Raw genomic sequence first — 27573 nt, 5'->3', positions numbered from 1 at the left:
CGGCACCGCGCAACCGCCCCGTGACTCAGGGCAAGGGCACGTCCTGTGGTGTGTCGGGGTGTTCCCAGTGCCCCAGTGCCTTGGGGAGCCCCAAAATCCCGGACTACCCCCAGCAAGCCCGGGACACCCCCAGCTGAAGGTGGTTTCATCACCCATGGGGTTCCAGGGGGTCTTTGGGGTGCAGAGCTCTGGTGTCCCTCCCCGGGTACTTCGCACAGCCGGGGCACCGGAGGCCTCCCCTCCTGTGGGATTAGCTCGGAGGATTTCCCGGCGCTGGCACATCCGTGCTCTGTTCCTTCTCCTCCTGGCTGGGGGCCAGGGCAGCGCCCGGCACTTGGCACCCGGGAGGGTGCTGGCACCCCCAAAACCTTCCCCGTGGCGTGAGCAGGAGCACCCACGGAGCTCCCGGTGCCACCGGGCTGGGCTAGCCCCGGCCGGCGCCGCGACCCAGATCTGCCACCAACTCTGCCCTGGCACCGCTGGCTGCCGCAGCCCCCGCGGCAGGCAGGAGTGGGGCCAGGCTGGGACGTGGATGCCAGGCACGTGCCGCAGCGGGCACACGCCACGGGCAGCGTGGGGACAGCAGCGGCTGGCAGGGGGGCTGCTGTGCCCGGGGGGCTGCGATGCTGGAGCACAGGAGACGATGCCATGTGGGGTGACAGGGAGAGCTGGGTACCCTCAGTGCAGGGGACAGTGCCACGCGGGGTTACAGGGGCACCTGGGTGTCCCTTGGACACACTTTAAGGGGCGACAGAAGTACCTGGGTGTCGCCAGTGTTGTGGGGGGTGGCATCGGTGCCCAGGTATCCCCAGGGGAAGGTGCCACGCAGAGTGACAGTGCTGAGCCTGGATATCCCCGCTGCAGGGGACAGCCAGTGCCACGGTCAGGTGTCCCCAGTGCAGGTGACAATGCTGTGCAAGGTGCCAGGGCTGCCAAGTGCCGTGCCCGGGGGTCCCCAGTGCGGGGGATAGTGTCGTGCCAGGTGACAGATGTGTCAAGCGCTGCACCCAAGCGCCCGCAGTGCAGGGGACGCTGCCGCGCCCGGGGGTTCCCAGCGCAGGGACCGCGCTGCGCTGCCTGACGGGGCACCCCGTGTCCCCGGTGCAAACACCGGCGCAGGTACCGGTCCCCGCGGTCCGTCAGGCGGCCCCGGTGCTGGGGTCCCCGCCGAGCCCGGGCTCCCCAGCGGCGGCGCGGGGCCGGGGCCGCCGGCGGAAAGTGTGTCACTGGGGCACGAGGCTGTCCCCGGGAATCACATGGGGGAGGCGGCGGCGCCGCGTGCGGCCCAGTGCGCAGCCGCGGCCGGTGCGGGGGGCGGCGGGGCGGGCGGCGGGCGCACAACAGCCCGCACCGGGCGGCGGCGCGGCACGGCTCGGCGCGGCTCCGCTCCGGGAGGCTCACGGGGCCGGGACAGGATGGCGGCCCCCGAGGCCGGCAGCACAGGTCAGTGCCTCGCCGGAGCCCCCCAACCCCCGGGACCACCGTGCGGGCACCGGCACCGGCAGCGGTTCCCAGCACCGGAGCGGATCGGGGGGCAGCGCCCCGGGACCGCGGCGAGGGGCTGCGCGCTGAGACGCGAGTTGGAGGGGTCCGGACACCGGGACCGAGGGGTCCCGCACGCCCGACCGGGCAGGATGCGCACCGGGACCGCGTCCCGGAACGGGGCTCCGTCCTACCGGGACCGGGGGGTCCTGCAGAGCGGGGTAAGGCTCAGACAGCGGGGTCGGGGTGTCCCCGGGAGGAGGGTAGGGAGGGCTGCGCGCCGGTATCGGGCGTCTTGCACTCCGGGGCGACATGAACACCAGCACCGGGGTGCCCCGGTGATCGGGGCAGAAGGAATGGAAACCGGACTGGGGCGTCCCGAACGCCGGAGCGTGCTGGACGCGGGGTTAGGAAGGCTGAGAACAGGGATCTGTGTTCCGGGGTGTCCCGGGCAGCGGGACCGCAGGGCAGCGCGGCGGGACCCGGGTGTCCCGGAGACCAGGACCGAGAGATTCCCGAACGGCGGAGAGTGCTGGACGCAGGGTTAGGAAGGGTGAGAGCAGGGATCGTTGTCTCCTGAGCAGCGGAACTAGAGGGGAGTGAAGTGGGTCCGGGACAGCGGCACCGGGGTGTCCCAGGAACCGGGACCGCGGGGCAGCGCACAGGAGTCCGTGTGCACCGGGCGGCGGGGACCGGTCAGGGTGACTGGAGGGGACGGCGGCGGGACAGGGCTGTCTCTATCAGCGGCCACGGGGACCGGGCAGCCCGTGGACGGCCGAGGCGGTGCCGCGCGTGTCGGGGCTCCCTGCGCACCGGGAGGGACGGAGGGGGGACCGGAGGCGGTGCCCCCCCTCCCCCGTGTCCCCCCCCGCACGTGGCCCCCTCCCCGCCGCTGCCACGTGCGGAGTTTGTTTTCCCCTCAGCCCCGCCCCGCCCCCTCCCATTGGTCGGCGCATGACATCAGCGATGACGTCACGCACGGAACTGGGGACGCCGCCGCTCATTGGGGGGGGCAGCCCTGTCTCCGGGGCAACGGGAAGGGGCGGGGCGGGGCTTGGCCAATGAAGGACAGATGGGCGTGGCTAAGCGTGAAGGGGCGGGGTATCGGGGGGCCACGTGCGGCCGGAGCACGTGGGGCGGCGGCGTGAGGCCGCCTGAGCTTGGGGGGGGCTGCGGGGAGGCTTTTTGGGGGGGTTCCCTCTGTTTTGGGGTCACGAGAGTTTCCTTCTCTCTGGGGCAAGCCTTTATGGGGAATCCCCGCACCCCAAACCCTAAAATGGGTGTCCCGAGGCTTTGGGGTGCGGGGATCCCCCAGTTATTTTGGTGTCTTAGCAGCGGGGGGGTCCCCAGGATTAGCTGCCCTGGAGGTGGGACCCACTGTCCCCAATTCAGTGACCCCCTTTGGAGGTGGATCAGTGAGCGGGGGATGGTGACAAGCTGGCTCTGGCGCGTGGCATCTGTGCCAGCGGCACCGTGTGCGGCGGGAGACACATGGCCCTGGTGATCCCGTGTGTCCCCGACATCACCATCCACGTGTCCCAGCCCGGAGTCGTGTCCCGGTGCTGCTGTCCCTGCCCCGTGAGTGGGGTGACAACGATTGTCACTTCAGCCAGGGGCCACGCGTGTGTCCCCCCCCCCCCCATGCTGCTCCCCACTTTTGGGGGTCTTCACACAACTCCTCAGTCCTGCAGTGGGGATTTACCCCCCCAGTTGTGGGGGGTCTGCGCTAGGAGCATCCCGCTGCCATGGGGGGGGTGCTCTGGGGGCACCCCAGTGCCGTGGGGGGCTCGGTCACGGGTGGCTGCGCCGTGGGGCTGTCCCGGGAGCTGTGGGGCGGGAGCCCGGCTGTGCTGCAGGCACAGAGCCAGGATTGGCAGCAGTAACTCCTGTGACCTCCTGATTTCACCTCTCCAGAGGGTTCCCAGCCCACATTCCTCCTGCAGGCAATTCCGGGGTGCCCTGCCCGTGTCCCCAGCCGGCACGTACCCGGATAAACCCGGCTGTCCCCGTCCCACGTGGGGCCGTGGCCCGTGGCGGCCGGTGGGTGCGGTGCCTGACTCAGGGTGGGCGGCACACGTGCGGCGCAGCGGGATATCCACGGATCCGGGATGCATCCACGGTGCTTCCCTGGAGACCCCACCCCGCGTGGGGCTGCGATTCGCCTCTGGGGGGCTTCCCCCACCCCACCGCCCCCCCCATTCCCCCCCCTCCCCACGGTGGGGGAGGCTGAGCCTGGTGTAGCTCAGTACATGAGTGGCCCATCGGGATGCCCATGGATCTGGGATGCTTCCCTATGGATCCCACCCCAGCTGGGGCTGCCCTCCCCCTCCGAGGGGTTTCCCCCTCCTCAGCTGGGAGAGGCTGAGCCTGGCACAGCTCGGTGCGTGCGTGGCTCCGCGGGGTGCCTGCGGATCCCGATTGCCTATGGATTCGGGGTGCTTCCCTGGGCATCCCACCCACCTCCGGAGGTTCCCACCTGCACGAATCGGGGGAGGCTGAGCCCGGCACAGCTCGGTGCATGAGTGGCTCCTTCTCTCTGCAGGTGGGGTGATCAGCTACGTGGGCTCCAGCGGCGCCTCTCCCACCCGCACCAGCCCCGTGTCCCTCTGCAGCGACAGCTCCAACAGCAGCTCCCAGTCGGGCTCGCAGCCCTTCCCCACGTACTTCCCACCGTCACCCACCGGCTCCCTCCAGGATTCCCGCGCCTATGGCGGAGCCACGCTGGCCCCGCATGAAGACGGCTCCCCTTCCTCCTCCTCGTCATCCTCCTCCACCTCCTCTTCCTCATACAACTCCTCGGTGAATTTCCCCGGGGTGCAGCCGGTCCCCGCGGACGAGCGGCGCCGCAGCTCGCCAAGCAAAGGCGGCAGCACCGTCACGAGTGAGTGGGGCTCGCGGGTGGGTGGCGGGGGATCTCCCCACCCAGCGGCACGCACCCCTGGACCCCACTGAGCCCCGTCTCCCCGCAGAGCTCAACGGGATGGTGCTGCTCTGCAAGGTCTGCGGGGACGTCGCCTCCGGCTTCCACTACGGCGTCCACGCCTGCGAAGGCTGCAAGGTAGTGGGATGGGGCTGGGGATGTGGCACGGAGCCCCTGTCACACTGCGGGGACCCCCAGTGATTCCCCCCGCTCGCCCCGCAGGGCTTCTTCCGCCGCAGCATCCAGCAGAACATCCAGTACAAGAAGTGCCTCAAGAACGAGAACTGCTCTATCGTCCGCATCAACCGCAACCGCTGCCAGCAATGCCGCTTCAAGAAGTGCCTGCTTGTCGGCATGTCCCGTGATGGTGAGCTCGGAGGGACCCTCGTGACATCCCGAGGATCCCGGGGATTCCCTCTAGGGGTGGCATTCCCCGTGCCCAGGCGGCTGGTCCCTTCCCGGGATGTATCCAGGGCTGTACTGCCCCTCTGGAACCGCTCCCCGCTGCCTGCGCTGGGTGCTGTGCCTGTCCCACAGGATGCATCCCCCCTTCCTGGGACCCCCCCATATGTGGGGCTGCGTGTCCCCCTCCAAGACTCCTCTCCACAGCTGCCCTGTGCCCAGAGCTGCATATCCCCTCCCGGGATGGGTCCCTCACCCACACAGGGTCCCCCAACATCGAGGCTGTATGTCCCTTCCTCGGATGCATCCTCCTCATGCTTAGGTCTTTGAATCCCCTCCCGGGATGAGTCCCCTTGTGTTCAGTGCTCTACGTCCCCTCCAGGACCAGGTCTTCCCATTTTTAAGGCTGCGTGTCCCCTCCAAGCCCGGGGGAGGGATGCAGCCCTGCTCCCATCAGCCTCTCGTGGTGCAGGTGTGGAGGGCAGGGGTGGGGGTGTCACCGCCAGCCGCCGATGTCCCCCCTAACACCCGTGTCCCCCCTCAGCCGTGCGCTTCGGGCGCATCCCCAAGCGGGAGAAGCAGCGGATGCTGGCAGAGATGCAGAGTGCTATGGGCGGCATGGCCACTGCCCCACCGCCGATGCCGGGGCCCGGCGAAGGTCCCGCCGTGGGCGGGGGCCACGCAGCGCCCCCCGGCCCCCCACCTCTCGCCCCCCCGGCCTGCTTCTCCCAGTTCCCCCAGCAGCTGACGCCGCCCCGCTCGCCCAGCCCCGGCGGGGCCACCGAGGACGTGATCGCGCAGGTGGCCAAAGCCCACAAGGAGATCTTCATCTACGCGCACGACAAGCTGGGACCCCCTCCCGCCTGCGACAGCGGCATTCTGCGCTGGGACGCGCCCCCCGCCTGGGCTCCCGGGCCCCCCGAGCCCCGGCTGTGCCCCACCGCCTACCCCGAGCCCCCGGCCCCGCGGGGGTGCCCCTGGCCCCGCGGCCCCAAGGACGTGCTGCCGGTGAGCGCCCGGGGGCTCCCGCTCCCCCCGGCTATTCTTAGCCGCTAACCACATGAATCCCCTCGTCGGGATCCCCTCCCTCCCGGGGCGGCAGGGCCGGGGGTGCCCCGCAGAGCCCCGGGGAGCCCCCGCTGACCCCTGGTCACCCGCAGGCGTGCCCCATGAACAGCCACGTGCCCGGCCGCAGCGGGCGCTCCGTGCAGGAGATCTGGGAGGATTTCTCCCTCAGCTTCACCCCTGCCGTCCGCGAGGTGGTTGAGTTCGCCAAGCACATTCCCGGCTTCCAGGCGCTCTCCCAGCATGACCAGGTCACCCTGCTCAAGGCTGGCACCTTTGAGGTAAGTGCTGGAATGGTGAGGGCTCGATGGTGCCCCATAGATTGACAGGGTGCCCCCATGGCATTGCACTTTGCTCCATGGACACGGAAACAGTGGACAGGAACACAGCAGGAGCCCCGTGGCACTGCAGTGCCCCACATTTGAGAGGCACTGCCTGGTGCCTCACAGCACTGCAGTGCCCCACATTTGGGATGTGTGGCACAGAGCACGGTGTCCCTGTCATGGCACAGTGCCCTGTGGACTGGCATGGAGCCCTGCAGCACTGCAGTGCTTCACAAACAGGAGTTGTGGCATGCAGCACAGTGCTCCTGGCATTACAGTGCTCCATGGAACTGCAGTGACACACTTTTGGGAGCTGTGGCATGGAGCACGATGCCCCAGGTACCCCACAACTGGGGACCACAGATTACCACAAAGCCCCATGGACTAACACGAAGCTCCATGCCCCATGGCATTGTAATGCCCCACATTTGGGAGCTGTAGCATGAAACACAGTACCTATGGCATAGTACCCCACATTTGGTGATCACAGTGTGGATCATGGACCCCATGACATGGCACAATGCCCCAGTACCCCACATTTGGTGGTCACAATATGGATCACAGACCCCATGGCACAGCACAATGCCCCTGGTACTCCACATTTGGTGGTCACAATATGGATCACAGAACCCATGACACGGCACAATGCCCTGGTACCCCACATTTGGTGGTCACAATATGGATCACAGAACCCATGGCACAGCACAGTGCCCCAGTACCCCACATTTGGTGGTCACAATATGGATCACAGAACCCATGGCACAGCACAATGCCCCTGGTACCCCACATTTGGTGGTCACAATATGGATCACAGAACCCATGACACGGCACAATGCCCTGGTACCCCACATTTGGTGGTCACAATATGGATCACAGAACCCATGGCACAGCACAGTGCCCCAGTACCCCACATTTGGTGGTCACAATATGGATCACAGAACCCATGGCACAGCATAATGCCCCTGGTACCCCACATTTGGTGGTCACAATATAGATCACAGAGCCCATGGCACGGCACAATGCTCCTGGCATTGTCTGGTGCACCATGGCATGGCAGTGCCCCACATTTGGGAGCTGTGGCATAGAGACCGATGGCACCCCTGGCATTGTCTGGTGTCCCACGTCCTGCCCCCTGCCCACAGGTGCTGATGGTTCGCTTTGCGTCGCTGTTCGACGTGAAGGAGCAGACGGTGACGTTCATGAGCCGCACGCGGTACGGGCTGGAGGAGCTGTGGGCCATGGGCATGGGAGACCTGCTCGGGGCCATGTTCGACTTCAGCGAGAAGCTCAGCGCCCTTGAGCTCAGTGATGAGGAGCTGGGGCTCTTCACCGCCGTCGTCCTCGTCTCGGCAGGTGGGCATGGGAGGATTTGGGGAGTTTTGGGGGGAGATTGAGGAGTTTGGAAAAGAATCAAGGGGTTTGGGGCTGGAATCAGGGGGTTAGTGGGGTGTTTGGGGCATTCAGGGATGGTATTGGGGTGACTTGGGTGGCATTGAGGTGATGCCAGGGGAGTATCGGGGGTTCAGTGCTGGGATCAGGGTGACACTGGAGTGGGATTAGGGGGTTTAGGGGTTGAACTGGGGTGTCTCCTCCCCTGCCTCTGACCCCCTTTTCCTCCACAGACCGCTCGGGCATGGAGGACACGGCATCAGTGGAGCAGCTGCAGGAGACGCTGCTGCGGGCCCTGCGCGCCCTGGTGCTGAAGACGCGCCCGGCCGAGACCTCGCGCTTCACCAAACTGCTGCTGAAGCTGCCGGACCTGCGCACCCTCAACAACCTCCACTCCGAGAAGCTGCTCTCCTTCCGCATCGACGCCCAGTAGTGCCCCCCAGACCCCCACCCCGCGCACCCCTGTACATACACCACAGCGGGGGGACACACAGACTTCCCCCTCCCCCGGGGCACCACCGACCCCGTGGCGCCCGTCGGACTCGCAGGGATTCACCCCAAGGTGGGCGCCAGGATGCTGGGAGACCCCCACCCCCACCCCACCCCAAATCGGGCACCACCCCCACGGCACCGCTGGCAGCGCCGGGGGGTCCCTTCGCCCCGACACCCCCATTCTGGCGGCCGGGGTGGGACGCAGAGGCCGGATCCAGCCGTGCTGGGGGGGGGTGGGTCTAGAATGGGGGGCAGGGGTGGGGGGGTCGAGGGGTGGGGGGGTTTGGTTGGTTGGTTTTTTTTCATCATATATTTATTACATAAATATATAGTAAAATAGACCAGCAACAATTACCATAAAAATATCTTTCTTTAAAATCCTGACCAAAACACAAAAGGGTTTAAAATCGCACGTCACAGACTGTGATTGTCACGGGGGCTCCACGGCCCCCCCGGCCCGCGCCCCTACATTCAGCGACGCCGGCCGCGACCCCCCCCCCACCCCACCCCCCTCAGCACCCTGCATAGTGGGGGACCCCGCGTGGGGCGCGCCGAGCCGAGCCGGGCCGGGCTGTGCTGGGCCAGGTGCTGGCCGGGCTCGACGCCCGCGGGCAGGGGCAGCTCCGGGAGCCATGAGGTATGTGCTTGGGGGGGGACGGGGGGCACGGGGACGGGGAGGGGGACGCGGGGCGGGGGTGGCCCGGGGGAGGTGGCGCAAGGGTGGGGGGCACCGGTGTGGCCCCCCGGGACCGACGCTGGATGCTGGACGTGCGATGGCGACGCGAGACGGAGACGCGGGGACGGCCCGGGGGGGGGGCGTGGGGGGAATTAGAGGGTGGGGGGCGTGCGGGGGGCAGCGGGTGTGGGGGGGGCTGTGGTGAGCCCCCCACCCCGGGACAAGCTGCCCCAGGGCCCCGTGTGGCCGCTCGGGGCGGGGGTCACGGGGGCTGATTAAGACACGTCCCGCGACGGCGCTGCCGTGTCGCGACGGGAGCGCGCGGTGTCACACGGAGCGTGTGCGGGGACACGCGGGCAGCACGGGGACACGGCACCGGCACGGCGCCGTCATTGCACCAACAGGAGTTGCCACAGCACCGACACGGCACGGCCACGGCACCAACACGCGTGGCCGTGGCAGCGGCGTCGCGCCAGCGTGCCTCGCTCTGTCACCGACACGGCACAGCCACGGCGCTGGCGTGATGCCCACGCGCGTGGCCGCGGCACCAACACGCGTGGCCGTGGCAGCAACATGGCACGGCAGCACCGGGCGTTGGGGGCATCACCCGGGTGCCACGGCCTCGCCCGTGGCCCGAAGGCACGCGCTGGGACCGGTGCTGCCAGGGGTGGGGGGCGAACCCCCAAACCTGCGCCCCCCCAGTGCGGGCGTTAGCGTTCGGCTCCTATAGCACTGCCCGCAGCCGGTGCTGCCGGCACCCCCAAACCGGGGACCCCCAAACCGGGGACCCCCGAGCCAGGCCCCCCCGAGCCAGGCCCCTGGGTGGGGGTTTAAGACATTTTGCACCAAGGTCAAATCCAGCGCTGGTACTTGTGACTGGGGGTGGGCGCCCCCACCCAGGGCACCCCGGGGTGCCGCAGCCCCGCTGTGCCCCCCAACCCAGCTGCAAGGGGTCTGGCGGGGCCCCCCGACACAACCCCCATGGCTGGGGGGAGTCTGGGGTGTGGGGGGAGCCCAGCCCGGCCCCCTGTGCCTGTGTGGGGGGGGACGTGTCTGGTGTTGGGATTTTCTGCTTTTAAACGACCCGTAAAAAGATTTTTTTTTTTAATTACAAAAATTATATATTTTATATATATTTATATATATATATATATATATATTAGCTTAGGTGGGCCCGGCCTGCCTTGCCGGCCCCCCCCCGGCCCGCACCCCCCCTCGGCCTCCGCCTGAGGTAAGAAAAAATTCACAAACCTAAATTTGGGGGGGGGTAAAAAGGTGATAAAACCATTCCCGGGTGCCCCCTTGCAGCTGTGCCCCCCCCCACCCCACCTCAAGCCCCCTGTGGGATTCCCCCTGCCAGCCCCCGCCTCAGCCCTGTCCCCCCGGGAGCATTGGGGGGGCGGTTGGGGGGTGCAGCCCCCCCAAAGTGCTGCTGCCGGGGGGCTGGGGCAGTAGTGCATTTGGGGGTCCCGGGGGGGCACCCACCGCCCCCCCGCCGGCGCCTCCGGGGCCTTTGCAACTCCTGACGGACACGACAAAACCCACGAGGACAAGGGGAAAAACAACAAAAAAAGGACAACGGAAAAGTTGGGGGGTTTGGGGGGGGAGTGGTCCCCCCCCCAGTGTCCTGCAGCGCCCACCATCCGCGGCGCTTGGCACAAAATTGTCTCGTCTCAGCCCAAAAAAGACAGAAGAACCCCCAAAACCCCAATTCTGGCCCCAAATGTGGGGATAAAGGGGGGACACAGGGGGGGTCACCCCAGCCGGGGCAGACCCAGTGGGCTGGGGGGGGGGCCCCACCAGCCCTGCACCCCGACGGGCTGGGGTCCCCGTCCCCACCGCTGTGCCCCCCCTGTGCCCCCGCCCTGCTGTGGGGGGGGTCCTGGCCCCCACCCCACTATGGGGGTCCCAGCCCCTGCCCTGCTATGGAGGGGAGTCCTGGCCCCCACCCCAGCCCCCCAAATTGCTGCCCGGCCAAAAGTGCATATGGCCATGGCCCCCCAGCCGGGGCAGCCTCTCCCTGTGCAGCCCAGAGCCCCCTCCTCTCCTCCCTGCTCTTCCTCCTCCTCCTCCTCCTCCTTCCAAAGTGCAGTTAGTTTAATATTTTAGCCTCTCAGGGAGGGAAATAAATGCTTAAAAAATAATAATCTACGAAGAGAAGGACAATAAAGGGAACGCTCGACCGTCGGGGCCCTTCCCTGTGCAAACAAACAAAATTCGTCAAGTCCTGGGGCGGTGGGGGGGGGGGGTGGCTGTTGGGGGGCACAGCAGGACCCCCACCCTGGGCGCAGCATCCCCTTGTCCTTACAGGGGGACGAGAAAGATTTGGGGGGGCCAGAGTGGGGTTGGGGGGGCACAGGGTGGGGGGGGGGTGTCGGCCCTACACCTCCTGGTCCTCGAAGACCTCGAGGAAGAGGGGTGGGAAGAGCTCGGTGGGACACTCCACCTTCATGTGCAGGAAGCGGCTGGCGTGGCAGGCGCCGATCATCCGCAGATCCGTCACCTTCATCAGCAGCTTGGGCCAGAAGTGGGGAATGTTGTGTTTGCGGTAGTTGATGTAGTGCTCAAAGGCCAGCAGATAGGTCTCCTGGCACTTCTCGATCTTCTCCACGCAGATCAGCCCCGTCCGGTCTGCAGGAACAAGCAGGGAATCGTCAGGGGATTGTGGGATCCTCTGTTTGTGTGGGAAGGGATGTTCAAGCTCATCCAGTCCCACCCCTGCCATGGGCAGGGTCACCTTCCACTGCCCCAGGGTGCTCCAAGCCCCTTCCAGCCTGGCCTTGGGCACTTCCCTGTGCCAGGGCCTCACCACCCTCACAGAGAGGAATTTTTTCCCAATAATCACAATCTCCCTTTTTTTAGTTTGAACCCCTCGTTGTCGTCCTGGTATTCTCTGCCCATGGAAGAGGCCCTCTCCCAGTCCAGCATCTGCAGGGATTCTCCCTCTCACAGGGCTGAGTGTCCCATGCACCCCCTGATTGTTGGGGTTCCCACCCCACAGACCCACGTCAGCCTGGCGGGGGTCCCCAGGGGACCAAGAGGCTCAGCCTGTGCTCCTGGGTACCAGGGACTGGGGTGCCCACCTCCTGCTCCTGGGACCCCTCCCAGAGCTGACTGAAGCTCTGTGAATTGGGATTGCACACCCCAAATCCACCCAAAATCCAGGGCGACATGATTTCCCACCCAACACACCCTGAAGATGTTGGGGGACTCTGGCATCAGAGTGCCCATCCAACACCCCCCTGGCTAATGAGGACTCTGGGCATCGGGATGGGTGCCCACCTGATGCTGGGGGCTCTGGCATTGGGGTGCCCACCCAACACACCCCCAGCACAATGAGGACTTTGGGCATTGGGGTGCCCACCCAATGCCCCTCCAAATGCTGGGGGTTGTGGGCAAGGGGGTGCCAACACAACAATCCCCATGCACAGCCTCTGGGCATGGGGGTGCCCACCCAATTCCCCCTGAAGCTGCTGGGGATCTCTGCCACCATCAGGGTGCCCACCTAATGCCTCCCCAGGGCACTGAGAACTCCGAACATTGGGATGCCCACCCAACGGGCATCTGCTTCGACATACTCCGCCCACCCCATTCCACCCATCACCATTACCTGAGGACATGAGCAGCACAGCCTGGAGCAGGGCCACCTCGGTGTCATCCAGGTTGAAGGCAGAGAGGGACTTGCCCAGGTCGAAGATGGCATCGGAGACGACGCCGAGGCCGCCGTTCTTGAGCTGCTCGCGTTTCACCGCCATCTCCCCGCTCAGCGTCAGCGTCTCGCTCTCGGGGTCGTAGCGCACGGCCGCCCGCAGCGACATGATCTCCATGCAGCACCCCTTCAGCAGGATGATCTGGTCCTCGCAAGGCAGCTTTGGGGGCAGTTTCGGGGGGGGGGTTTGGTGTGATTCAGACCCTGGGCAGACCACCCCAGACCTCCCAAAGTCCCCAGCCCGCCGTTACCTCTGAAAACATGGGCAGTTTTTTGGCAAAGTCGACCACGCGGGTGATGGCCGGGGTGATGATTTTTGTAAACTCACTGAACGCCTCCAGGTCGACTTTGTCCCCGTCGGGCATGGAGGCCATAGGGGACTGGCCGATGTCCTCAGGCTGTGGGGGACACGGTGATGTCACCATATGTCCCCTGAGACCACCATGGTGGCATTGTGGGGTGTGGTGTGACCGTGTCACCCCTGGGACCCCCCAGCAGATGGGGCATTGTGGGGTGTGGTGTGACCGTGTCCCCCACGGTGAACAGTGGGGTTTGGGGGGTGCAGTGGGACTGTGTCACCCTCTGGGACCCCCATGCTGGGCATTGCTGTTGGATGTGTGGTGTGACCATGTCCCGCCCTGGTGGCACTGGGGAGTGTGGTGTGACCATGTCCAACCTGTGGCCCCCACAGTGGTGTTAGGGGGTGCAGTGTGACCGTGTCCCCCCTCTGGGACCCCCATGGTGGGCAGTGGTGTTGGGGGTGCAGTGTGACCCCGTTCCCCTTCCCTGGGACCCTGTGGGGCAGTGATGGACCCTGTCTCCCCTCTGGGCCCCCGTGTCACCGGGAACAGCGGTGGCAGAGCCGGTGCAGCAGCCAGGAGAGGGAGCTGCATGACAGGGACAGTGACAGGGCCAGTGGCAGGGCCAGGGCCACCCGCGGGCACAGCTGTCCCCTTCGGTCACTGCTCACCCCTGAACCCTTCGGGGGTGACCAGCTCAAGGACACTGAGCAATGTCCCAACCCCCCTCGACTGCCCAAGGACACCGGTGACATCCCAAACCCTGCCGCTGCCACCACGTGTGTGCTGAGTGTGCGAGAGCCCAGCAGATCCCAGCTGGGGCTGGGGGCAGGGTGGGGGAGCCAAAGTGGTGACAGAATCCCTCCCCTGCATCCCCTCACCAGGAATTTCCGCTTCTGCTTCCAGTGGCTGCCCTGGGCATTGGTGCTGCGGTGGGCTTCTGTCACGACGTGGATCAGCTCCCACTCCTCGGCGCTGGGGTTGGGGCGGTGCTGCAGGGATTTGATCATCTCCTCCTTCCGCCGCCGCTCCCGGTTCTCCTCGATCAGCTTTCGCTTGGCTACCCGCTTGGAGTCATCCAGCACCACTGCCGGGACCCCCAGCATCAGCCGGGATCCCCCCCATCCAAGCATCCCACAGCTGCAGCACAGCACCCCTCAGTGACCCCCCAGCCTCCTCCTGGGGCTGCTCCAGACACCCCATAGCACCAGGACCCCAACCCACCTCCCAAAAACCTCCCACTAACATCTGGGATCCCCCCAGTCAGCTAGGACCCCCCATTCATGCATCCCACAGCTGCAGCACAGCACCCCTCAGTGACCCACCAGCCTCCTCCTGGGGCTGCTCCAGGTGCCCCAACTCACCCCGTAGCACCAGGACCCCAACCCACCTCCCAAAAACCCCACACTAACATCTGGGATCCCCCCAGTCAGCCGGGACCCCCCATTCATGCATCCCACCCCGCTGCTGCATCACAGCACCTGAGAGCCCAGCCTGGTCCTGCAGCTGATCTGGGTACCCCAATGTGCCCCAGAGTGCTGGGACCCCAACCTGCCCCACCGGCCGAGCCCCCCAACTCACAGTCCATGGCCATGCCCACGGAGATGCACTTCTTGAAGCGGCAGAGCTGGCACTGGTTGCGGGTGATCTTGTCGATGACGCAGCACCCATCGTATTTGCAGGAGTAGGTGGGGTGCAAGTTCTTCTGGATGGTCCGACGGAAAAATCCCTGGGGAGGGTGCAGGGGGTGACACAGAGAGCCCTGCTGAGCACCCCCTGAGCCCCCCAAACCCCCCCTGCCCCAACTCACCTTGCAGCCCTCGCAGGTGATGCAGCGGTAGTGGTAGCCGGTGGCCTTGTCCCCGCACACCACACACTGTTCATCTTTGTCCAGGTAACTAGGGATGTACCCTGCGGGGACCCCCGAGTCAGGGACCCCCACAGCAGGGACTCATGGGGTGCTCCAAGACAGGGATTCCCATGAGAGACACCCCCAGAGCACCCCATGACAGAAATTCCAATGGCAGGGACCCCCACGGCACCCCAGGTCGGTGGCTCTCGGAGTGCTCCGTGACAGGGTAACCCCAGGGAGCCCCAAGTCAGGGACCCCTGGAGCACCCTGTACCAGTCACCCTCCCACAGACCCCACATCAGAGACCCCCCCAGAAATCCTGAATCAAAGACCCTCTTGCAGACCCCACATCAAAGACCGTTGGCACACACAGCATCAGGGATTCCCCACACCCCCCATGCCAGGGATGCCCAGTACATCATCCCCTCTCTGTGCCTCAGTTTCCCCTCTGTCTACACCCACCACTGTCTGCCCTGGCAAGGGAAGGGTTAATGCTGGGGGTGTGTGGGGGGTGCCTGAGCCCCCCGCACCAATAAAGCCCCCATTATCTCATTATCCAGCCGGGCACCGGCAGCGGGGGGGTCCCCATCCCCCTGGCACACAAAGACACACTGTCCCCACTGTTGTCCGGGGTCCCCCTGCCTGGCAGCCCGGGGACCACCCCCCCACCAGAATCCCCCCAGCCTCCCCACCACCAACTGCTCAGGGAAACTGAGGCACGGATCATCCGTGACGCATGAGATGGTCCCCAGCACCCTGAACCCCTCGTGCCCGCCACCCCAGGAGCCCACCCTCGTGTTTTGGTGGGGGGGTGGGCAGGATGTGCGAATCCCCGAGGGGTGGGGGCTGGATGTCTGGGTACCCCTTGCAGAGAGCACCCATAATTCGGGGGGCGTCCCCAGCACCCCAGAACCGCTGCACCCGCCCGTGCTCCCACAACCGCAGGCGTGGGGACCCCTCGAGCCCACTCTGCAGGTGCTGGAGGCGGGGGTCCCCGGGTGTTCCCTCCCTCGGGGAGCGGGCCGGGCGCAGGGGATGGGCGGGAGCCGGACGCCCGGGCTCCCCCCGGCCTCCCCCCGCCGGGTCCCGCCGGCGCCGGCCGCTCCCCGCCGGGGAATGGGGCAGGGCGGGGGGCAGCGCCCGCGGGGCCCCCCTTATCGCCCACCCCAGGGCGCTGCCGCCCCGACAGCACCGCCCCGAGCCACGGGGCACCGACGGGGACGTGGGGGACCGGGACCCCGGGGGACCCTGCTGGGATGCGGGGAGCGGGGGGGACACACGCGAGTGGGGTATGGGTGGGACTCTGGGGTGCGTGGGGACGCATGGGGACCTCGGGCTGCCCACCAGGGACATGGGGCGTATGTGGGAATGACATGGGAGTTCCCGGGGTGTCCACAGGGGACAGGGGGTGTCTGTGGGACTCTGGGGAATCTGGAGACATGGGGTGTCCGTGCGACACTGGGGTGCACGGACACGGGAATCTTGGGGTGCCCATGCGGGACGTGGGGTGTCCGTAGATCTTGGGGGGCCCAGGTGACACATGGGGTGCCGAGGGGACCCTGGCGAAGATTCGGGACCCCCAGGGTGGCCACCAGGACACGGGATGGCTGCAGAGCCCGGCGAGCACATGAGGTGCCCGGGTGACCCGGGGGTGCCCAGCAGGGTTTTTGGGGTGCCCGGGGGGGTTCAGCGGGAGCCGCGGGGTGCCTGTACCTGACATGCTGCTCTTCACCAAACATTGGCTGCTCTTTCTTTTGCGCTTCCCATCCAGCCACCTGCGGGAGCGGGGTGGGGACAGGCTGGGACGGTGCCCGCACATTCCCGCTGTTCCCCCCCCCACCGCTCCCCAAATTTCCAACAGCACCCCAAAATCCCCCTCGGACCCCCTCCTCTGCTGGGAAACGGGCAGCCCCCGCCCGGGGGTCGCAACGCGGCGATGTCACAGGTGGGGTCCAGCCTTGGGGGGCGGCATGGGGGGGGTAGGAGAGAGCCCTGGGGACCCCCCCCCCCAAAATCATCCCTCCCGGGACCCCCCCACCCCACCCCGGTACACGGCACCGCCCGGGGGGGCTGGGACCGGGCGGGGTGGGGGGGGGGGGGGAAGGAGGGGAAGGGAAAGGGTGGCGGGTGGGGGAGGGGAAGGGAAAGGGTGGGGGTGGGTGGGGGAGGGGCGGGGGAAGGGTGGGGGAGGGGCGGGTGGGGGAGGGGCTCATTCACAGTCAAAGACAAAATGTCCTTTTGGCTGAGCGGGGAAGTGACGTCATCGGGGGCTCAGCCAATGGCGGGCGGCGGGGGTCCGCGCGCGCCCGTCCCCGCGTGGGTGGGGGGGGGAGGAACCGGGGACCCCCGAACCCCCCACCGGGGGGGGGGGCTTCACCCCAAGGTGACCCCGGAGCGCCGCCCCCCCTCGGGAGGCTCGGAATACCCCAGGGAGGGCGAGCCAGAGGGGGTCCCGCGGGGAGGGGGCGGCTGGGAGGGGCACGAGTGGGGGGGACACCGCGGGGGGGCACCTGGGTGGGCGTGGACACGCCTGATGATGTGGGGGGTGCAGGGGGACGTCCAGGACATGGGCACGTGTGGGGATACCCAGAAGGTGAGGGTGCATAGGGATGATTGGGGATATGGGGTGCAGGGGGGCTGGGGGACGTGTGGGGTGCACCCAGGACATGGGGACACGCAGGTTCGGGACGGGAATGGGGACACATGGCGGGGATGGGGACGCGGTGGGCACGGGACACTCAGGACACAGGGACACACGGGGCACGGACAGATACACAGATACACAACCACCCAGGGACACACGGACACATACATGAGCACGCATGGAGACACACGAGGACACAAGGGACACAGCAGGCACAGGGACACACCAGGCACGACCAAGGAACAGACTGAGCACAGGCGTGCAGCAGGTATGGGGACACTTGGGGACACACACGACGTTCAGACACAGAGGGGCACAGCCAGGTGCAGGCATGTGCAGGGACACGCCAAGCGCGGTGCCACACATGTCCCCCGCGTGTCCCCGTGCTGGGGTGGGGTCTCACCGGGTGTCCTCTGGCTCCGACAGCGGGTCCAGGGTGCTGGGCTTCTGTTCCATTCACCGCAATTCCATCAAGGAGCGCTCAGCACCGACCGAGGGGGCTCTGGCGCCACGCGGGGGCCACGGCGGGGCGGCCACGGCGGGGCGGCCACGGCGGGGGGCTACGCCGCGCACCCCATGGTGCCCCTCAGTGCTCAGCACCGCGCAGCATCCCGGGCCGGACCCTGCGGGACAGCGGCGTCAGCCCGGACATCCCCGGAGTGGGGAACGGGACCAGCCGTGGGGGACACAGAGAGGAGAGGGCTGTGAAGCCATGGGGTACCCCCAGGAGATGTGGCTATCAGGGGAGGGCTGGGTTTGAGTGTGCAAGGACGTGTGGAGCGTGCAAGGGCAGCCAGGGCTGGGCAAGGGCACGAGGGACGTGCGAGAACACAAGGAGGGAGCGACGTGCAGGGTGTGTGCGACAGCACCGGGGCTGGGCCAGAGGGCAGAGCGGGGTGAGAGTGTGCATGGAGGGCTGAAACGCACAGGTGTGCAAGGCTGTGAGAGAATTCAGGGAGCGACAGAGCGTGCAGAGATGTATGAGAATGTGCACGGGTGTGCAAGTGCGCGTACAGGTGTGCCACGCCATGGCAAGAGCATGCACAGGTGTGCAGGGCGTGTGTGAGTGTGTGCACGGGTGTGCAAGAGCAGGTGCAGGTGTGTGAGAGCGTGCACAGGTGTGCGAGGCTGTGGCAGCCTGGGAGAGAGTGTGTGCAGGCTTGTGCAAGGCTCTGTGAGTGTGCACAGGTGTGCAAAACTGAGAACATGCCCAGGGCTGTGAGTGTGCAGCAAAGCACAAGCACACACAGGGAGCTCCCCCCACCTTTGGGGCAGGGCTGGGGGGGGCCCCAAAAGCGGGGAGAGCATCGGGGAGGGGGTGCAGAGCCCCTCCCCACCCAGGGAAGCCCCTCGGGTGCTGTGCTGGGGAGCCAGGCTTAGCCCTGACGCGTTCATTGCACACCCCCAAATCTGGGGTTGGGGGTGACTCTTGGTGAGGTGGGCAACCTATGGGGCGGGGGGTGATTTATGGGGTAGGCGGCGACTTACGGGATGGGGGGCGCCGGGGGTCCGGGCGATCCCTCCTCCGCGAGCTCTGCTGTGGCAAAGACACGATGTGGGGGGGATGAGGGCACGGGCAGCACCGGGGGGCACCCCCCGACCCCCCCACGGCGCCCCGTGGAGCAGGATGGCAGCAGCACCCCCGGCTCTTGGCGCCCACCCCGTTCCACGTCCCACGGACACCCAGCACCACGGTACGATTGGGGGGTGGGGGTCCTGTTTGCACCCCCCCGTGACCCCTCGGTGACCCTCGCGGTGCGGAGGGGTGCGGGGGGCGCGGGGGGCCCTCGGCCCGAGCCCCGGGGGCGCGGGGGGGGCGGCGGCGGGCGCGGTGCCCAGCCCCGGGCTCCTCCGCTCCGCGCGGGGACAGCAGAAAGTAGGTCACGTTTGTCTTGGCCGCCACAGAAATTCCTCCGGCGGATTTAAAACGCGAGCGGACGGGGCTGGGGGGCCCCCGCGACACCCCCACGGTACGGGGCGCCCCGGCTGGTCTCCCCCAGTTGAGGACACCCTGAGCAGCGAAGGATGGGGTGGGGCGAGGGATGCTGCACCCATGGGTGCACAGAGCACCCTGTGCCGCACGAGGGGTTCGCTTCAGGGGTCGCCCGGAACGCCTGAAGAGGGGGCGTCGCCTGCACCAATCTCTTCAGGGAAACTGAGGCACCGCACCGCATCCCACCACCCCTGGGTTCACTCCCCACCTCGGGGGGGTTCACGGGGCCTGGGCGCCCCTCGCCGCAGCCTCAGGCCGGGTTTGGGGCCGGCGGTACCTATAGAGCCGGGGGCTGCAGCAAATGTTTGTTCCATATGGGAACGGCGCGCGGAGAACTTCCAAGTATAGGCACTGGCAGGGATCCAGAGCTCCGCGGCCCCCGCCGGGCACCGGCCCCCCCGCCGCCCCCCGCCCCTCTCCCCCGGGACCCCGGGCGCCGGCAGAGCCCCGACACGCTCGGTTGCATGTGTGGGGCTCGAGGTGCATCGACGTCGCGGTGGAACCGCCGTGGGGTGGAATGCGGGCTGTCCCCAAAGCCAGCGTGCTGTGGGTGGGTTTGGTCACCCCGCCTCAGTTTCCCCATTGAGGTGGCCTGGTGGGTGCAGACCCAAAGGAGAGAGGCTTAGGGCTAAAGCTGGCGTTAGGTCGGGGTTCGTCACCCCAGCGAGACCCCGGCAGCCCCCTGACACCCTCGGCATCACCGGCACCCTGGGATCACCCGGCGGAGCCTGCGGTGCCGCTCCAGGAACCGTCACTCGAGGAATCCCGGGCGCGCTGGGGCGGCCCGGGCAGACAGACACGGGAGGCGGCTCTTCTCGTCCTCCTCCTCCTCTTCCTCCTCCTCCTCCAGCGGGACACGTGTGATGAGAGCAGTCAGGTCTCAGCCCACCCTGCGCCGCCGGCACCCAAACCTGCGCGTCCCACCTGCAGCACCAGGTGCTGGGTGGGTGCTGGGTGGGAGCGGGGTGGCAGCCGGCGGGAGCCCCCCCGGCGCCCCCCCAGCCCAGCCCCACGCCCAGGGGAGCGTTTCTGCTGAGTCGGGTGGTTGCAGGCGGCTGAAAACAACCCGGGGGCAAAGTCCGGGGCTGGGCTGACGGCGGGAGCCACCTCGCCCCAGCGGGGGCACCGAGCACCCCGCTCCCCACAGACCCCACCCCCGGGGACCCCCGGAATGGGGTCGCCAGACAATGGGACGCCCCTCCACAAAGGCACTGACCGCCTCCGTGCAGCCAGACGTGGGTGCTGGATACCCGGGGCCATCCCACGGGGCCAGTGCCGTGTCCCTGCCCCCCAGCACAGATGGGCTCCGGGGGTCCCAGCACCCCCCCAGCCCAGCTGCCAGCCGGGTCAGGGAGGTGAGGGCCTAAGCGCTTTAGCCACGGTGCCAATTAGTGTGATTAACACGGGCTGGGGGCAGGGCAGACCCGCGGCCGCCCGCCAGGGATACCCGGCCGTGCGGGCACCGGGGCAGTGTCACCACAGGCATTGCAGCATCATGGTGGGCACCAGGGCAGCGTCTCGGTGGGCACTGGGGCAGTGTCACACTGGGCACCGGGGCAGCGTCTCGGTGGGCACCGGGGTGGTACAGATCTGCCGCTGCCTGACAAACCCTGGCTGCACCGGCTGGCACGACCGTGCACGTGGGAGTGTGGCCAGGCACGGGGCACCTGCCGTGCCACGGCTGGCAGCACCCGGCACACGCCGATGCCCGTGTGTGAGGCTGTGCCAAGTGCCACACGCATGTCTGCGTCTGGTGCTGCGCGCTCACCACACAGCTGTGCCAGCGCCCGGCACACCATGCCCAGGGCCACACAGTGCCCAGTGCCGTGGGCACGCGTGGCAGTGGGGACAGCGTGCCGTGCCGTGCCGAGCCGTGAGGCTGCAGGAATCCCAGGCATGCACAGCAGCTGGGCAGCCCGAGCAAGGGGGATGCCACGGGCCTGACATCAGGGCAGCCCACCCAGTGCCACGGGAGCCCTGCATGGTGCCCCCTCCCCACAAATGTGGGGTCTGGGCTGTGCTGTGGCACAGGATGGCTGAGCCAGGGTTTGTGTTCTCCCTGTGGCTCATGGCTCATTGAAGCCACCACTCGTAGGACAACTGGCAGGGCTGGTGACCTGTCCCGACACTGACTGGGCACCCAACGTTGTGGCCTTGAGCCTATGACAAATCCTGTGTCCAACGGGTCCTGCATCACCACAGTGGGGACCTGCACCATGACCTGCCCCCAGCCCCGCAGCCCCCACAAACCCCATGGGATTCCTAAGAACACTACATCCAACCAAGGCCACACCGGCCACTCCTTCCCGCTGTGTGTGAGCATTCAGCTGTGCCTCCTTTTCCCCATCCCGCTTCAGCTTCCCTTCCCACCGGGGCTGCCTGGCAGAGAAAGAGCCACACTCCCATATCCCCAGCCCCGTGTCCCCTGTGCCAGCACACAGGATGCGGCTCATCCCGATGTCACCGCTTGTCCAGGCCACGAAGGTCACCCAACAGGGACCCCTGAGCACCTGGTGTGTGCTGAGTGTGCCCAGTCTCAGCTCTTGGGGGTGGCTGCGGGCCCCGAGCCCCGCGGGGTGCCCCTGGCCCCAGGAGGTGTGCTGGGACGCCGGGAGCTATTCTCAGCCCTTGGCACGGCATGGGACGTTTCTAAATCGGGGGCTCTGGTTCACGTGCAGGGAACGGGGGGGGGGGGAGAGCTCCTGGGTCCCCTCCCGGGGGGGCCCTGCTTGAAAGGGGGAGGCGGCCACCACGAGGTGCCCAGCGTGGGCACCCACGAGGGGACACAGGGACAGGCACCGGGACACGGAACCGAGATTGCCCGTGGGAACCCATCGCCCCCTGAGAAGGGGACACCAGGGACAATCCTCGCAGTGCTCCTGCAGTCAGCCGACCCTGTCCGAGGGTCTGCAGCGCAGGGGACATCCCGAACGGCACCGCCCCGGGGGCCGGACCCCGCTGCGCCCCCCGCCCGCATCCAGCCTGAGCGGGGCCCTGGGAGCGCAGCCCGCGCCCGCCTTCGCCTGCACCGCGGCCCCTCTTCTCCTCCTCCTCTTCCCCCCCAGTCCGGAGGGGGACCCACGCGTCCGGCCCCGCCTCCACGCACCGGCGGCTGCGCGGGGTCCGGCGGGGCCGGGGGTCCGCGGGATGGGACCCCCGGGGCGGCCCCGCCGCTGCTTCGGGCTCCGCTGACCCGGGAATGCACTCGCGGGGCGACGAGCGGAGCCGATGGGGGGCGGGGGGTTTCAGCTTCCTGCAGCCGCCGCCCGTCGGGAGGGGTCCGGGGGTGCGCCCGCAGCCCCCCCGTTCCCGCTCCGCAGAGTGCGGGACACCGGGTGTGTACGGAACCCGCGCTCGCCCCTCCGGGAGCCCGTCCGCGGAGCGACCACGCCGCGGCCCCGCGAAGGTCACGGCGGCGGGAGGGTAAGGGGTGCCGGGGAGAACCCCCGTGCGAGGATCCCGCTCCCCCGGCCCGCGGGGCCCGCACCGTTGCGGGGGGCACACGCAGCCGCACGGCACTGCCGTGGGGAGGGGGGGACGCGCCGCGTCCCCACCCTGCGCCAAGACCCCCGGGCAGGGGAGCCCCCCCCAAACCGGTTCCACCGGGGTTTGCCCGCGCCCCACGGCGGCCCCGGTCCCCCTAGCGCTCCAGCGGAGCCGCGGGGGTCCCCGGTGCCGTCGAGGGTCAGGCGGGGTGAGGCGCAGCCCGGCCTCCCGGTGCGGCTCCGGTGTCGGTGCCGGTGGCAGCCCCCGGCGGGGGGGGTCACGGCTGAAGGTCGCGGTCCCGGGGTGACCTTGGCCGTGGCGCCCGCCCGCCCCTGCCTCAGTTTCCCCGCATCGCACAGTGGGGACGCGCCACAGTCCGGTTGGGACCGCATCCCTAACCCCGGCGGCGACACCGGAGCGGGGGCAGGATCCGCCCCCCCCGGGGTTGGGGTGGGGGACATCCCGCGGGACCGCGGGGCGCCGTGCAGAGGGGAGCCCCCGCCACGCCCCGCGCCCCGCTCAGGGCGAAGCCTGTGGTGCGGGGCTAGAGCCCCCCCTCCGCCCCGCCGCACCGGGGACGCCCCCCCGCTGCCCCCGCCCTAACCGGGAGCGGCCGAACCGCCCCCCCGCCCCCCCCCCCGCTCTCTGCTCTCGGCGCAAAAAAAAAAAAAAAAAAAATTTAAAAAATATTTTTAAATTTTAAAAATTAAAAAATCGCAGCATTCCTGCAGCCCTGCGCAGTGGGTGCGGGGGAGCGGACACAGGGGCCCCTAAAGCCCTCACGGACACTCCACGGCACCGTCACGGCCCGGCCGTCCACGGTTCTCCCCCCCCCGCCGCGACAGGGCCACGGCCTGCCCACGGCCCGGCCCCGCGACCTGCCCACGGCGCGGCCCCGCGCCCATCACCGCAGAGCCACGCCGCGGCCCGGACCCCGCCACGCCGCCACGCCACGGCCACGGGGGGGCCGCGGGGCCGGGGGGCCACACCGGGGGGGGGCTGCCCCCGTGGCGTGGCGTGGCGGGCGGGGGGCAGCGCCGTGCCCCGCATGCAGCAGCGGCGGGTGCGGTGGGGATGGGGGGCGCGGTGCCCCCCCCCCGCCCCCCACGGGGGAACGCGGCCCCCCCGCCCCACGCCAAACGCCCGGATTTTCCAAGGAAAAAAAAAAAAAAATCTCTCCCCGTGTTTTTTCCTCGCGGTTCGCGGCCCCCGAGCTCTCCGCGGGTCCCGAGCCTCCCGACCCGATCGCCCCCCAGCCCCCCATTCCACGCACCGAACTGAGCCCGTGCTCAGCCGGGGGGGCCCGGGGGGGGCGGCGGTAAACAACCGGAGGGTGGCGGGGCCGCTCGGGCCGGCGGGGCCGCTCGGGCCGTACCTGAGGTCGACGGCGGCGGGCGCGGAGCGGCGGTGCGGGGTGCGGAGCGGGGCTCGGAGCGGCGGTGCGGGGCTCGGAGCGGAGCGGGGCGCAGCGGCGGCGGCGGCGGCGGACGAACGGCGCTGGCTCCTCCCTCCCCCGGCCCCGCCGCCCGCCCGCTCCGCTCCGCCGCGGCCGCAGCCCCCTCCGCCGGCCGCAGCCGCTCCCTGCACCCGCCGCGCCCGGCCCCGCGTGGGGACCCACGGGGGAGCGGCGGGGTCCGGGCGGACCGCGGGAGGGTGACACCGGGGTGGGCAGAGAGGCACACGGGGATCACGGGGTGGGGATGGTGGCCGTGGCAGGGTGCGTGGTGGCAGCCCTGACGGTGCCCACGGGGATGTGGTGACAGCGACAACGAGGACGGGGGGTGGTGAGCACAGGGTGGGGGGCTGTGTGCAGGGGGGGCTAGGGGAAGTGGCCACGGGGGTTGGGGACGGCACCCACGGGGAGGTGGGGACAGTGCCCACGGGAGTTTGGGGCCCCGGGATCCTGGGGCGGTGCTCGTGGTGGGGTGAAGCTGGTGCCCACAGGAGTTTGGGACGGTGCTCACGGGGATGTCGTGACAGTGACAACAGGGACGGGGGATGGCGACCACCGCGTGGCGGGCTGTACCGAAGGGGGACCGGAGACGGTGCCCAGGGAGGCCCAGGGGGATGCCCGTGGCAGGGCGGGGATGGTACCCACAGGCACTGGGAACAGCACCCACGGGGATGCTGTGACAGTGACAACCTGGTGTCCACGAGGGCAGGGCACGGCACCCGCAGGGAGCTGGGGACGGTGCCCACGGCGATGCTGTGATAGTGACAGTGACCCTACAGGATTTGGGGACAGCACCCAGGAAGGGCTGGGACGGTGCCCTCGCTGGGTGGCGGTGGGGTGGAGATGATGCTCAAGGAGATCTGGGACAGTCCCCATGGGGCTTGGTGACAGTGCCCACGAGGCAAGGGGCAGCTCCACACCCCGGATGCCCAGCCCGGCCCGGGGAGGGGCACACACCAGACACGGGGGTCCCCCTCAGATCCACACCGCCCCGGGCAGGAGACAATCCCGCAGGACACCCGCACGTCGGGGGGCCCTGCCCCTGCGCCCCCCGGGGGATGTGTGGGACGGGGAACAACGGGGGTCGTACCCCGCTGTGGGGCCGGACCCGGAGCCGCCGTGGGGCTGGGGATGGCGGCGGCACCGGGAGCCCGGGGGGGATCACTGGGGAGGGCGCTGAGGGTCGCCCACCGACCCGGCCGTGCCACCCCACCCCCTTCCCAGCAGCCCGTGCTCCCAGCCCCCCCTTTTCCTCCCCGGACTACACGTCCCGTCATGCCCGGGCTTAAAGCGGCTCTGCCGCCCCCCTCATCCCCGCCCGGAGCCCCGCAGCTCGGCCCTGGGACCCCCGGGGGGTTCAGTCTGGCCGCCCCCCACCCCCCAGCCCCCTGGGTACCCCCCTCCCTGGGCTGCACGGGCGGTGCGGTGATACCCAGGGGATGAGGGGGATGGGGGTCTCCCGGGCATGAAGGCTTCTAGGAGAGGAGGGTCTCCAAGGGATGAAGGTTTCCTTGGGAGGGGTGTACCCAGGGGATGGTTTCCCACACTTGGGGAGCGCAGGCAACACCCAGGGAAGGTGAGGGGGGGGTCCCCACGGGCCAGCGGCTGTCAGGGCACGGTGCTGCTCAGAATGGGGACAACAAGGGGGCAGTGCTACCCGGGGATCTCCAGGGGATGGTGGTCCCCAGGTAATGCGAGTCCCCAGGGGAAGGTGGTCGCCAGGGGATGGGGGTACCCAGCGGATGGAGGAGAGCGACACCTGGGACTGCCACAGAACCCATGGACCTCCTGCTGCCCCCGGTCCCCACAGGCCGGTGGTCCCCATAGCCCCCATCGATCCCCTGGCCCCCCGGGTCACCCTGGGGCCCTCATCCGCACGGCTGGCGGTCCCAGCGTGGCGGGGCAGCAGCAGCGTGACGGCCCCCCCGTCCCTCCCCGCCTGTTCCGTACACTTTATCCTCAGCAAACACGGCTCGGCCACGGCCCCCCGCAGCCGTCTGCCCGCGATAAGGCTGTGGCTGAGCTCGCCTGCCCCCAGCCTATGGGGCTCAGCCATCTCAACACCACCTCATGTCCCCAGATCCCCCTGCTTGAGGTTGCCTGACAGCCTCTATCCCATTGGGGAAACTGAGGCAGAGCTGGAGTTTGCCTGTGGCCTCTCTGGAGCACACAGACAGGCGCTTCTCGCGCTCATCACCAGCTCCCCGTCCCCACTGAGGTTCCCCCAGTGCCACCACAGGTCTCTGCACTGCCCCAGTAGAGTGGGGACCTTGTGCCCTGTGGCAGACCCTGATCTGAGGGGATTTGGGATTTAGAGGGGCTGTGCTGCTCTAGTTGGCTGGAACACGCTCATTAAAGTTCACCCCGCTGCTCTGTGGCAGAAACACTAAATATAGCCCCAAGTCACCAGTGGTGCCCCCCAGGACCCCCAAGAAGGTGATGACACCAGGCACCTCCATCCCCAGCACTGGCTACCCCCATGGGGCAGCACCCACCACCAACTGGGGGGTCCGGACGGCCCCATGGGGGTGTCCCTCTATCCCGGATCAGATCCTTCACACCCCACCAAACACCAGTCAGCAGCCATGTGCCCCCCGGCAGGACGCGGCACCAGAGCTCCCAGCCACCCCACTGACCCCGTGGGAAGGGGAAGCCCCTCACGCTGGCCCCCGCTCGCCCCTCGCTTGCCCCCGGCGCTGGGAACGGCCCCAGCCCCTTCCGGCCCCCCCGGCCCCGGGCCGGAGGCAGCTGTGCCGGGGCTCCCTGCCAAGGCGCCGAGGCTTCGACGCCTTCCCCCCAGCCGGCCGCCCCCGCGGCACCCCGGGGAGCTGCGACCCCCCGAGCACCCCCTGCCACCCCCGACCCTGCCAGCACCACCACCACCACCCCTGCCCCGGAGTTTGGGGGTGCTGTGCCGGGGTTGGGGGGGTCCAGCAGGGCTCCTCAGAGCCCCTCCTGCCTGGAGACCCCCGTGGTGTCTGTTCCACGGCCAGCTGTGGGAAGCGACCCCCCCCTTGCACAGGAAATCCCTCCTCATGGATAGGGCTCCCCCCCGGCGGGACCCCCCCGCTGCCGGGGTGTCCCCCCCGCCGCCGGGGCCCCTCGCCGCCCGGGCAGCCGCTGGCCCGCTTAATCCCGGCCCCGGCACGGGGGGATTTGCTGCGCCCCGGCCCCATGAATGATTAACCGGGGAATTAAGGGGCCGCGAAACCCCCCCGGAGCAGCGCGGAGGGGGGGGGGGTGTGACTGAGCTCCCACCCCAGCCCCCCTGGAGGTCTTCACCCTGCTCCTGAGCCTTGGGGGTTCCCTTGGGGAATTCTGGGGGTACTGAGGGTTTTGGGGGGGCTGGGAGTGTTCTAGGGGTGCAGAGGCCTGGGGGTGTTTGGGT

At 68.4% G+C, this 27573-nt stretch overlaps 2 protein-coding genes across 4 annotated transcripts; one reads left to right on the top strand and one right to left on the bottom strand.

Moving 5' to 3' along the window:
- Window positions 1-1285: 1285 nt before the first annotated feature.
- NR1D1 (nuclear receptor subfamily 1 group D member 1) lies at window positions 1286-8345 on the top strand. Of its 2 annotated transcripts, none has more exons than XM_021532959.4 (8): window positions 1286-1443; window positions 4025-4363; window positions 4452-4540; window positions 4625-4769; window positions 5349-5812; window positions 5965-6150; window positions 7335-7545; window positions 7815-8345. In XM_021532959.4, exons 1-8 carry the CDS (start codon window positions 1416-1418, stop codon window positions 8012-8014), a joined length of 1662 nt encoding a protein of 553 aa, XP_021388634.1. In that variant the 5' UTR covers window positions 1286-1415; the 3' UTR covers window positions 8015-8345. The 2 variants fall into 2 exon arrangements, with proteins under 2 accessions (XP_021388634.1, XP_085417988.1); XM_085561862.1 differs by lacking the exon at window positions 1286-1443 and adding an exon at window positions 3157-3862.
- Window positions 8346-8424: 79 nt separating this feature from the next.
- THRA (thyroid hormone receptor alpha) lies at window positions 8425-24239 on the bottom strand. Of its 2 annotated transcripts, none has more exons than XM_021532921.4 (10): window positions 24108-24239; window positions 18742-18790; window positions 17657-17876; window positions 16323-16384; window positions 14568-14668; window positions 14339-14486; window positions 13639-13844; window positions 12710-12856; window positions 12360-12618; window positions 8425-11380 (listed from the first exon to the last, which is right to left on the bottom strand). In XM_021532921.4, exons 3-10 carry the CDS (start codon window positions 17707-17709, stop codon window positions 11130-11132), a joined length of 1227 nt encoding a protein of 408 aa, XP_021388596.1. In that variant the 5' UTR covers window positions 17710-17876; window positions 18742-18790; window positions 24108-24239; the 3' UTR covers window positions 8425-11129. The 2 variants fall into 2 exon arrangements, with proteins under 2 accessions (XP_021388596.1, XP_077644433.1); XM_077788307.2 differs by having other exon boundaries at window positions 18742-18787; window positions 24108-24232.
- Between the last annotated feature and the right edge of the window lie 3334 nt (window positions 24240-27573).

This window comes from Lonchura striata, chromosome 27 (genome assembly GCF_050655825.1).
Source record: "Lonchura striata isolate lonStrDom1 chromosome 27, ASM5065582v1, whole genome shotgun sequence".
NCBI lineage: Eukaryota > Metazoa > Chordata > Aves > Passeriformes > Estrildidae > Lonchura > Lonchura striata.
This window is presented reverse-complemented; position numbering and strand designations above follow the sequence as displayed.

What these genes read in the sequence shown, in the direction of transcription:
- THRA (XM_021532921.4), bottom strand. Translation starts at nt 17,709, where the DNA reads ATGGAACAGAAGCCCAGCACCCTGGACCCGCTGTCGGAGCCAGAGGAC. An exon ending in TCACCTGCGAGGGCTGCAAG is followed by an intron (nt 14,487 to 14,567) that starts GTGAGTTGGGGC and finishes CACCCTCCCCAG; the next exon opens with GGATTTTTCCGTCGGACCAT. An exon ending in AGCAGAAGCGGAAATTCCTG is followed by an intron (nt 12,857 to 13,638) that starts GTGAGGGGATGC and finishes TGTCCCCCACAG; the next exon opens with CCTGAGGACATCGGCCAGTC.
- NR1D1 (XM_085561862.1), top strand. Translation starts at nt 3,766, where the DNA reads ATGCTTCCCTATGGATCCCACCCCAGCTGGGGCTGCCCTCCCCCTCCG. An exon ending in AGGCGGCAGCACCGTCACGA is followed by an intron (nt 4,364 to 4,451) that starts GTGAGTGGGGCT and finishes GTCTCCCCGCAG; the next exon opens with AGCTCAACGGGATGGTGCTG. An exon ending in CGTCGTCCTCGTCTCGGCAG is followed by an intron (nt 7,546 to 7,814) that starts GTGGGCATGGGA and finishes TTTCCTCCACAG; the next exon opens with ACCGCTCGGGCATGGAGGAC.